The following is a 12838-nucleotide window of genomic DNA, read 5'->3' as shown; positions in this document are numbered from 1 at the left end:
TCTTCCGTTAAAATTGGTAATTTACATTTTTGCAAAGCGCGGATGGAAAAATGTTCAACAATTGGTAGTAACACCGCTTAAGTATTCGTCAGTATATGAATATAAACATACGAACGTATGTAAACATACAAATATATATATACATATGTATATGTAAAAATTACCGATCATTTTGTATTTACCGCCTTTCTGTACAATTTACTGCATCATTAAGAAATACGAAAAAAAATCATTTCTAATTTCATTTCCAACTCCAATTACAACTCCAACAATTTGAAAAAAATATAAAATTTTCTTTTTTTTTCATATATTTGTTCTTGCCAGCGTATATTTAAAATATTACGAGAAACGGTACAAGAAACAGCAATGTTTTAAAATATACGTAAATACATTAAGTATTCCTTCCATTATTATAAAATAAAATATTATTAGGACGTTTATTATAAATGGAGTAAATTTTTTAAATTGCTCTTGAAAAGGAATTTTTGAAGATTTTCTTTTTTCTTTTATTTGTAAGTACAAATTCGAATGAAAGGGAAAAAAAAAAAAAGGGAAATAAAAGAAAGAAAATAAAAGAAAGAAAATAAAAGAAAGAAAATAAAAGAAAGAAAATAAAAGAAAAAAAAAGAAAAAATTTTGACGTATATTTCGAGGAAACGCGAGTTAACGGATTTCCCATTTGTGCTATGCATGTAATGGTTTGAAGTAAAAACTGCACGAGGCAAAAAAAAAAAAAAAAAAAAAAAAGAAAAAATAGTATAGGAAAAACGTACAATTTGGAATTTAAGTATATACACAAACGTACGTGTATATATATATATATATATATATATGTTCTTATGTACATAATTGCAAAGAAAAAACATGAAAAACTCCAGCACGCGCATATATATGTATGTATAATGTAAATATATATATATACATAAAATATATAAATGTTCGTAACGGGAAAAATACTCAGCAACAGCCGGGGATTTTACCAACATGAATATTTTCCATTTACATTCTTTTTTTCCATTTTACAAATGTGAAAGTTAAAAATCCCCTGCTACAATTTTTTGACCAAATGAATAAACTCTAGGAACATTTTCGTGCTCGTCGAAAATGCTATCAGAATTTGCGTTTTCGCATAGATGCGAGCACATATACATATGTGTATATATATATATATATGTGTATGTGTTTATGTGTAAACTTACTCTACTTCAGCACGTCCTGTGTTACCACAATTTTCATCTCCACATTTACCCTGCTGCGTTGCCGCGTGCGCAAGTGAATGGAAGGATGATGTATTTACTTATTTTTTATTCTTTATAAATAAAATTCAACTTTTAAAGATATTCTTTGTTTTATTTTTGTACTTATGTTCATAACATAACTAACAATTATTTGTTTATTCGTGTGTTTTTTATTTTTTTATCCTAACGCAGTTTTTTTTATTGTTTTTGTTTTATTTGCTTCTTTTGTATTTTTTGTTTTTTATTTCTCACTTTCACTTTTTTTGAATTTATTGTTTTTTATTTCCCTTTTTTGCCTTTTTCGTAGGTTTTTACACCCCCCACCAGAGTTCAAATTATTTGATACTGAAAAAAAAAAAAAAAAAATGTATGGTAAAATGAGATATACTTTAAAAGATGCACAAGTACATATATACTTGCAAACTTCTGCACATTCTCCACTTTAATTAATGCATTTTGGTTATCATACTTGCAGTAAAACAAGAAAAGATTATGTATATCCCATTTAACAGCAAAGCAGCCGCTCTATAATATATTTTACAACAAGGAATATACGGCAAAAATATATACACATACACAAATACGTACATATACATATATATGTATATACATACCTATATGTACGTATTTCTATATGTGCATACGTATGGATAGGCATCAAAATAATGAAAAATGAGAATGGCGTAGTTTACAAGAATAACACGTGGACCTTACACAATGTACAAATACGTGCAGCATTCGTTGCATTAATTTGAAGCATTTTAGCTGATCGTAGTATATACTAAAATTAATTCTTTTTCGATATAATTATTTTGTTCAATATCATGATGTAATCAGCATAACATTTTTATCTAATTCCGTTTTTCCTTTTTGTAGAACAAGTCGAACGCGACTGCGAATAAGAAGAAAAGGTGTCTTGAGGAAAAAAAAAAAAAAAAAAATGATAATAAAAAAGATAGATACACATGCATCTCGTTAGTACTAAGTGCTAGGTTGTATTATACTTCTGGGCATATCATAATATTGCGCTAAGCGGCGAAATGAGCGCACTGTGATATGTGCGTCATATATGTATATATATATATATATATATATATATATATATACGTATGCATATTTGTATTTTTTCCCCTTTGTTGTAGCCGCGTTGAATACCTAACATTACTAGGAAATGGCAAACTTTTTGAGAATACGAAGGACCAAGATGAAGAGAAGAAAAACCAAGTAACTGATATGTACATTTATACAAGCAAAGGGGTTGAGAAGGTTTCCATAAATACTAGTGTGAAAGATAAAAAAAAAGAAGAGAACAAAAATAAGAGATATCAATACTTAAAAGACAAAATAACGAACGTTTTAAAAATTCAGGAAAAATTAAAGCAGAACAGTACTGAAGGGAATGTACTGGGCCAGAACGTTGTTCAGGAGGGATTTGATCAAGGGGGAGTACTGTTAAGGGAAGATGGGTTATGGAACGATTTGGACATACCCGGTTATACCAATGCAAAGGATGTTATTACTTTCGATAAGAGTAAGAACGAAATTAACATTTTGAGCAGTAAGAAGAGCGGCGAGTTGACGAGTAGAGATTTTTTCCATGATGTTCCAGCAATTATGTTAGGTGCCCCTGTAGTTGATCTTTCTTCAGCTAAGAGTACCACGAAAAAGCAGCTAAATATGAGTCGTAATGATAAAGATGTTAATGAACAGGCAGAGAGTATAACAGAGAAGGACTATATAACGGATTGGAATATACTTAATAAAAGGATTAGTAAGGTAGACAATCCGTTATCAGTTTATGAAGGAGAGAGTGTACTATGTAATGAGGAGAGTAATGATAGGGCAAGGAATGAAGCAATTCGTGACATGAATAAACAAATAAATAAACAAATGAATAACGATATGAATAAACAAATGAATATCGATATGAATAAACAAATGAATATCGATATGAATAAACAAATGAATATCGATCAGAATAACAAATGAATATCGATCAGAATAAACAAATGAATATCGATCAGAATAAACAAATGAATATCGATCAGAATAAACAAATGAATATCGATCAGAATAAACAAATGAATATCGATCAGAATAAACAAATGAATATCGATCAGAATAAACAAATGAATATCGATCAGAATAAACAAATGAATAACGATATGAATAAACAAATGAATAACAATATGAATAAACAAGTGAATGAAGATATGATTAAACTAGCGAGTTGTGAAAAAAATTATGAAAGTACGAAGAACACAACTCAGGGGATAAACGAGAAAGAACAGAGGAATAACATTAATAGCAGTAGCTTTCCTAAAACAGTAACACATGATGAAGCTAATGATATAAGTACCTTTCAAAAAAGAGGGAACACAGAGATACATAATAATATATACAACTCAAAAACTGTACTGAATGGGAATAATTTAAATGTAAATGGAAACCCGTTAAGTCATAACAACATTGATGAAGTAAGTATTCTATATAACGAAATGCAAGTCCTTAGTGGTGAAATAAATAACATAAGAAATAAAATTAATATTATTAATAACAAGAAGTATGGAAAAATAAATATACTAAATAACAAAATAAACATGTTGAACAGCAAAAGGAGTGAAAATCAAACAAATAATATAAATAATTATATAAATAGTAATATAAATAATGATATAAATATTGCCAATAGTCAAATAGACATTTTATATGGTAAGAAAATTAATAAAATGTATGAACAGATAAATTATCATGTTAAATATTTATATGATCAATTAGATAAGAAGTACAAAGATGAGAAACATAATCAGGGGGATGTGTATATACATAATAAGATATATAGGCAAATAAGTAATATTAAAACGCAAATAAATAACCTGTATGATCAGGTAAACAATCATGTGTACATACAAAAAAGCAATAAAACATTTAATCAATTGAACATTCAGATAAATAACCTCCGCAATCAGATAGACAATCTGGTAGGAATGCATCAAGGCAGTCTAGAAGACAGCCTGTTAAATATTAGAACAAGTAGGAACGTAAATTATTACAAAGAAAGAGGTTTAAAAAAAAATGATCAGAATAACAGAGACGTGTTACCTATACCACATGATGATCAACCAAACGATGTAAAAACGTTATTGCAAATAAAAAATGTGAACATTAGAGAAGAAGGAAATTTACTCAACCATGACGTATGTGGAAATATGCACGGTGAACATTTGAAGTCACCTGGAATTAGTCAAAATGAAAACTATCAAGGAGGACAAAAAAATTATGAACATGTCAGCTATATTAGAGATGATGATGAATGTGTTCAGGGAGATTATGTGCACCCATTCATTGAACGAAGGACACATGTTGGGAAAAATTTAGTACAGTCGAAAGAATCAGAGAGGAAATTATTATATAAACGAAATCAAAAAAGGAAAAGAACAGAGAAAGAAAATATGTTTACATATAATTATTATGAGAAAAAAAAAACGTTAAAAAGTCTTTTTGGTATTAATAACAAGCAGGTGAAAAATGAGTGTCAAAATGATATTTACCAAAAAGGTTTAATAATGCCCCTCAACGAAATTACAAATAACAGTAGAACTGATCATAAATATTTTCATAATATTGTTACTTGTAGTTATGTACCTTCAAAGGACAATGCAATAAATAGTCAGCGTAATTGGGTTAATACGAATGGGGAACGTGATCCCCCAGGAGGAGTCGAAGCAGAGCAATGGGATCAGGCGGGTCATCCGTATCATTCGGATTATTCCCTTCTGTCGGATTATTCACATCAGTCATATCAGTCGCACCAGTCAGATCAGTCGCACCAATCAGATCAGTCGCACCAGTCAGATCAGTCGCACCAATCAGATCAGTCGCACCAGTCAGATCAGTCGCACCAGTCAGATCAGTCGAGTCGGTTCAGCTTAGACAAAAGGCAAAGTTATAAAAGAAGCAACGAATCTAGTGAGGGAAAAGGCAGTGATAAAAATTATGATAGTCCTTATAATGACCAGAAATTAATTTATTTAAAAAACAAATTGATGCAGCTAAAAATTTCAAAAATGAGGGACAAACTAAAAAAGGAGAGCATCTTTGGTATTACCCCAAATAATGTGAATGGCGCCGAGAATGGGAATCCAAATGGATATGCGCATAGGGATGTTAGTTCAGATCCATGTGGAGATATGGAAAATTCGATTGGTGGGAAAATCCCTACAATTCAGCAAAAAATGAATGAACCACATGATAATATTAACAGCTTGAATCTTGTGAATGATCAGGTTGAACTAAGTGGTGATAAAGAAATTAGGAACATAACTACATTTAGGAATACGGAAAATGCTAAAAATGTAATTTTAAATGAACATAATGAGCATTGTTCTAATGATGATGCTCAAGTGTGTGTGAAATACAAAACGAGTGATAAAAATAGTAAAGAGAAAATTTTTTTTTTTAAAAAAGATGATAATACAAAAAAAATGAATTCTTTCTTACCTATGCTTCGAAAGCTAACAAATAGAATGAACAAAGTTCAAATGGGAAAGATAAATAATGATAATAATTGTAATAATATTAACAACTGTAATAATAGTAATAGTAATAGTAATAACAAAATATATAGTAATAATAACTGCTATTATAATTACAATTTTTGTGAAAGAGAAATGAGCGACTGCTCCGACATTACTGCTAATATTTCTCATCACTCTCATCATGAAAGTAACAAAAGTACGCAGAAAGAACAAGATCATAAAGAAATAAACAAACCGAGATATATTTTTTTCTTAAAACAAGAAAGCATTTACTCAAATAACGAACAAGCAAAACCGTACTTTGAAAAGAAAAATATGAACGAGGGGAAACGGTCAGTAGAGAATTACTTCTCATGTAATAAAGAATCTAATTTTCTTTTAGATAATAGGGAAAGAACAAACGAAAATATTGAGGATACAAAACGTCTATATTTAACTAAGCCCTTTACAATTGACCAAATTTATAACTATACGGTCAGTTATTATAACAAGTTCAATAAAGAAAATAGACAGAATGAACAGAATGAACAGAATGAACAGGATGAACAGGATGAACAGAATGAACAGGATGAACAGGATGAACATAAAGAACAGGATGAACAGAATGAGCAGAATAAAGATAAACATCAATAAAGTACAGGCTACGATTTGTTGAAAAGAAATCCTCAGCATGGCCATAAGAAGGATTATGAATTTTATTCCAATAAAGAAGCATTTAAAGAAATTATGAAAAAAAAATACAATTTTTTAAACCCTAAAAAATGAGCCCCAAGAAAGGGATAAAGCCAACGCAGTGCAAAGTACATACATATATACTTACGCCTGTACATGCATATATATATATATATATGCTTATGCGGTTATTTACACGAACTTATATTTATTTGTGTAAGTCTTCCTGTGTTCATGTATGCTTGTATGCATGTGCGCATATATGTCTATATGTGTATGTTGATTCACATATTTTTCATTGGTATAGTTCTTTTTTTTTTTTTTTTCGGCGGAAGGATTAACATATATGAATAATGGCACAGTTATAATAAGCCTTATTTTGACGCAAGTGGCACATTAAAAAAAAAAAGAAAAAGAATAAAATAATAAAATAGTAAAATAGTAAAATAATAAAATAAATATATTCAACTCATTCCGCAGAATGTGTTAGCTGAAAAAGAGGACACAAAAACAATAGGGAATAAGGTAAATTGTATCTTTACAAGGGCAAGGGTTACAGCTCAACATATTGCTAATTACTCAAGCACGAAATAATTATTTTCAACAGAAATTTCAGAATGGAAGGCGTAATAAAATAAAACAAAAAAAACAAAAAAAAAGGTTGAAGAATAGACAAGAAAAAGTAAGGAGGGACAAAAACGTAAGGAATAGCGAAAAAGGTAAGAAAAAATAAAACATAAAAAATTTTATAAAAAATGCACAATATAAATAACATGTAAAAGTAAAACAAATGAGAAAAAATTAAAAAAAAAAAAAAAAAAAAAAAAAAAATATAAAAGTAAAATAATAAAATAAAATAATATAATACAATATAAAATATAATAATGCAATATATTGTAATTTAACGTGACGAATATAAAGCTGCGTGTTAGATGAGAAACGTAAAATAAGATTTATCTATAAAATACAAAAAAATTACAACATGTCGGAAATGTTAAAAAAAAAAAAAAAAATGCAATAAAAAATATAATAATGCATTTATGCAAAAAAGTACGAAAATGTCTTTTTCGCATTCTTCTTTTTCTTTTTCTGTTGCATTTGCTTTTTTTTGCTTTTTTTTTTAAATCCTTTGTAACATTGTAATAATCGCAATATTCATCTTTCACTGTTAAAAATTATTGGGATCTTTCAATTTTTTGCTGATACTCTTTGTTCCTGTTCATATGTTATATGAAATTTTTTTTCTTCCTACCCTGTGTTGTTTTATGTTGTTTCGGTGTTTATACTGTTTATACATGTATAACAGTCTTTTACATGTATGTATATATAATTTATTTCATATATTCCTAATACTTTTAATATTTCTAACATTCCAAATGTTCAACCAAAAAAACTGGCAGAATTTTTCTAAGAAAAATTAATAAAAAGATAAAACACGTATTTATTTGATATCCCTTTTAAAATATGCAAATTGTAGTAGTGCGTTATATACTTAGAGAAAGAGAATATACAAAAAGGCTTCTCCACGTTGCCAATTTTTCTAAAAAAGGACTTTTTTTTATTTTTGTGGAAGAATGATGTCAATATTGAGCTACCACTACGTTAAGGTTAAATTCATTTACTTATTTTTCTCGAAAACTTTTTAAAAAATAAAAAATATTTTTCTTTAGAACTAATATATTTGATGTGTTTGTTTATTTGTTTATTTGCTTATTTTTGCTCTGTAATTATCATACGCGCGTGAAAGCACGGTAAATTTTATTTTTCTTCTTTTTTTGTATATATATACGTACATACTTACATGTGCACGTCATACGCCCTTATATCCTTACGTACATTAGTATTCACATATACGCTACATGCATACATATGCACGAAACCTCTTCATGTTCATTTTTACGCTGACATTCATTTTTCCTTTGAAATTGTAGAAATGATTTTAAAAATAAATATATGCAATTATATATGTTGAAGTGTATATATATATATATATATGTACATGTATGTTTACATATATGCACATGTATGTTTACATATATGCACATGTATGTTTACATATATGCACATGCTGCACTTATCAACTACCATTTTTAATTACATAAAATATAGTACGTTTTATAGTCTCCACGCTTAGAGTGATTACCTTAGTTCCCTTTCCGAGTAATTTGTATTTTTTTTTTTTTTAATTTTTTTCCTTTGTTTATTTCCTTCTTTCGTTTCTTTTTTATTTCTTTTTCAATTTTTTTATTTTTTTTTTTTTTTTTGGTATTACATGTACCTTTCTTAAGCATTTCACACATTATAATAAGAATAATGAATTTCTATTATTCTTTTATATATTCATTGTTTTGCTAGTTCAAAAATTAACCTTAAAAATCTAATAAGAAAGAGAGTAAATGCATAATTTTTGTAAGGACACAATTATGTGAAATACGTATTACTACTATTACTGCTATCATTACCGCTACTGCTACTATTATTAGTGTCACGAATTCCTAAGTTATATCACCTCATTGACTGTGTGTTAGCCCGAATGTAATTAATAATAGTAATATATATGTATATATATTTATTTATATATATATATATATATATATATATATATATATATATATATATATATATATATATATATATATTTATATATTATATTTATTTATATATTTATATTTATTTATATATTTATATTTATTTATATATTTATATTTATTTATATATAATATACTTATATAGAGTGACAAAATGCAGGTACACGTATTTTTTCTGGGGTTTTTGTTCATTTTGTTTATCACGAATGTAGTGTATGAGTATATTTACACTTTTAATTCAAGAAAAGAGAAAATAAAAAAAAAAGATATAAGTGATGATAAAAGACTCGTGCAGGTGTTTTTACATGTTCATATACTAAAAGATATTATGGTTGTATCATTAGTCAACTTTTTTACAAAAATTATGATATTCTTTCATTGCTTAAAGAGGTACTTGTTTTTTAATAAATATAATTATATCGGTTATTCGAACATCGAACAGGAGGATAAAAACAATATGAAGAGTACTATCGATGCTTACAACACGAGCAGTGTCAATAGTGGTATCAGTAAAAACAAAAAGGTGGAAAAGAGAAAAGAGAATGTTCAGGTGAAAACCATTTATTTTATAAGGCACAGTGAATCAGTATGGAATAACGTAGTTAACAAAAAATTTTCGATGAAAACTTTTGCAAATCTTATCCTAGTATTAATGTATGAGATATTTTTCTTCTTTAGTAAGAAATCAGTTTTAGTAGATTCCCCCTTAAGTAATAATGGTGTCGTGCAGTCCATTGAACTGTCAAATTTTTTGCAGCAAGAAAAAAATGCTAATAATGAAAATAATTTTTGTGATATACCTATGAACAAATTCAGTAAAGTAGATGATCAGATGAAGAGTGACCCACATCAAGTTATTGAGTTGAATGAAATGTGGAAGTGGGGCGATACCCGCACGAGCAACAGAAGAGCAAAGAATAATGATGAAAGTATTCATTATAATGGTAATCCTCACCATAATGGTAATCCTCACTATAATGGTAATCCTCACTATAATGGTAATCCTCACTATAATGGTAATCCTCACTATAATGATAATACTCGTTATAATGATAATACTAACTATAATGACAATGCCCAATATAATGACAATACACACTATAATGACAATGCCCAATATAATGATAGTGATCTTCATAGCGGATATGATGAACATCTTGGTAATGATATTAACAATATGAATAGTTGTAAACGAAATACAGTTATGCAAAGGAAAAAAAATGGGGAAAGTATTGCCGATAACATAAATAGCAGGAACAGGAATGATAACGTTATGTATAATTATGAAAGTGAAGATGAAAAAGGAAATAAACAAAATCAAGCAAATATTGGTAATATGAGTCTAAAAGAACATGTTGATATTCTTAATAGAAGTCCAAAATACAAAAGCACTATTTTATGTTCTGATTTAAGAAGAGCTATATCTAGCTGTTTTATTTCTTTTTATAATAGAATAAATAAATATAATGAACAAATTCATGTATTAAATTCTTTGCAAGAAATCAGTGGTAATCCAGATTGTGTTTCTTTATTTGATTTTCATAATAATAATTATATAAGTACTGATATTGAAAATTTCTTACACAAAGATGTGGAAGAATTATTTAAAAAAAATATTAAAATTGCAAAACCACCCCCTTATTCCTCATCTTCACATAATAAATTTTTAGATACATTAACGTATATATTTAATAATAATAATAATATTTTCATTATATTTGGACATAGTTTATGGTTTCGTCTTTTTTTTAATTATTTCCTAAAACAAGCACATAAGGTAAAAACGCACAAAATGCAAAACTCAGGTGTTGTTGTTTTTAATATGTTAAAATATAAAGAAGATAATGAAGTGAAGTATGAAATTGAAAAGGACAGCGTTCGGGTGTTATATAAGGGTTTGATTGAGAATGAGCATAACAAGATCGAATAGCCACAGGAGAGAGGGATCAGGTGATGAATTGAAAAATAAAAAACAACTAATATAATAAAAAACAAAAAACAAAACAAAAATACGAAAAAATAAAAAACAAAAAACAAAAAACAAAAAACAAAACTACAAAAATAATACAAAATTTAAAATAAAAAATAAAAAACAAAACTACGAAAAAATAAATGAAAAAAAAAAAAAAAAATACGATTTGCAAAATAGGGGAAAAAAGCTACGAAGAATGAAAAACCCGCAAACGTAAAAAAAAATTTCTTAATACGATTTTTCTATTTTAAAGTTAAAGTAGTATATAAATAATGTAGTGCAATCAGTACATAATGATGAACCGCCAAAATATATGTTCATAAATAACAGCAGTGTTATAACGACAGTGATATAGCAGCTGTAACATAACAGAAGAGGTATAACAGTTGTAACATAACAGAAGAGGTATAACAGATGTAACAAAACAGAAGAGATATAACAGCTGTAATATAACAAAAGAGATATAACAGCTGTAACATAACAGAAGAGATATAACAGCTGTAATATACCTGAAGAGATATAACAATTGTAACAAAACAGAAGAGATATAACAGCTGTAATAAAACAGAAGAGATATAACAGCTGTAATATAACAAAAGAGATATAACAGCTGTAACATAACAGAAGAGATATAACAGATGTAATATAACAGCAGTAATAATGCGATAAAATAAAACCGTAAATTTCTACTTTTAAATTATATGTAAATAAAAACAATAACACAAAACGATTTACTTAGAAAAGGTAAAAACGTAAAAAAATTAAATAAAATGAAAAAAAAAAAAAGTTGTAACTGAAAATAGGAAAGTATATTTTAACAATTTTTCTTGTATCTTTTTTTTTTTTTTTTTTTTTTTTTGATTAGTTCCAATACTTATAGTATATATCATGTACATACTTTCTTATTTTAGCTCGCATGTATTTTATTTTATTTTTTTTTGAATTTTTTTTAGACTATTAAATTATATAAAAAATAATACTATATAATATTATATATACATTACAAACCCTTTTGTTTTATTTTGTACTATATATAATATTCTGATATATATATTCTGCTATATTTTATAATAAATCATTATTTAATATCAGTTTTTATTATTACATTAAATTATATACTGCCTTGTATTTTAATGTATAATATATATTATACCATATGCTGTGATAAATTGTATACATTATGTACCTATCTTTTATATGTACATTTAATATTATTTATTTTATGCGTATATATATATAATATAAGATACAGTAAGTATATATAAAAAAGAACACATATATTTAAATATTTATACATTTATTTTTCCATCGTGTTTTATAGCATATATATATATGTGAACCTATAGAAATTTTTATTTTATTGTGCTTTTTTAAATAAAAAATTTTTTTTTTTAGATTTTTTTCTGTTAACTATTATTTTAATTTTTTTTTTAATATGTTATATATGCATAAAACATAAAAAGGTAGATATATATATATATATAGATAGATAGATATACATATACTTATATGTTATGAATATCCATATGAAAATCTAATCTAACCTCGGTAATTACATGCTCAAGTTCGTTGAAGTAATGCCCTTATATATATATATATATATATATATATATATATATATATATATATATATAACTATACTTATGTATTTATACTTTGTTGTAGTTACTTTTTTTCATTTTTTAAAAGAGACGTTTTATTACAGTATTTTGTAGCTTAAAAAGAAAAGAAGAAATATAAACTTTTTCATCATCCTATTATTATATATATATATATATATATATATATATATATATATATATATATATATATATGTAAGTGTATATTTAT

At 26.6% G+C, this 12838-nt stretch overlaps 2 protein-coding genes across 2 annotated transcripts; both read left to right on the top strand.

The window, feature by feature from the left end:
- Positions 1-1903: 1903 nt before the first annotated feature.
- On the top strand, positions 1904-6409 carry PmUG01_13049000 (conserved Plasmodium protein, unknown function; the record flags this gene model as incomplete). The annotated part of the gene is given in 4 exon segments (XM_029007492.1): positions 1904-1957; positions 2115-2149; positions 2381-3218; positions 3233-6409. 4 exon segments carry the CDS (start codon positions 1904-1906, stop codon positions 6407-6409), a joined length of 4104 nt encoding a protein of 1367 aa, XP_028863875.1.
- Positions 6410-9190: 2781 nt separating this feature from the next.
- PmUG01_13048900 (conserved Plasmodium protein, unknown function) lies at positions 9191-10966 on the top strand (the record flags this gene model as incomplete). The annotated part of the gene is made up of 1 exon (XM_029007491.1): positions 9191-10966. The coding sequence occupies one exon, from the start codon at positions 9191-9193 to the stop codon at positions 10964-10966; it is 1776 nt and encodes a 591-aa protein (XP_028863874.1).
- Positions 10967-12838: the final 1872 nt, after the last annotated feature.

This window comes from Plasmodium malariae, assembly GCF_900090045.1.
Source record: "Plasmodium malariae genome assembly, chromosome: 13".
Classification (NCBI taxonomy): domain Eukaryota; phylum Apicomplexa; class Aconoidasida; order Haemosporida; family Plasmodiidae; genus Plasmodium; species Plasmodium malariae.
Note: the sequence above shows the minus strand (reverse complement) of the source record. Positions and strands in the feature narration are given on the sequence as shown.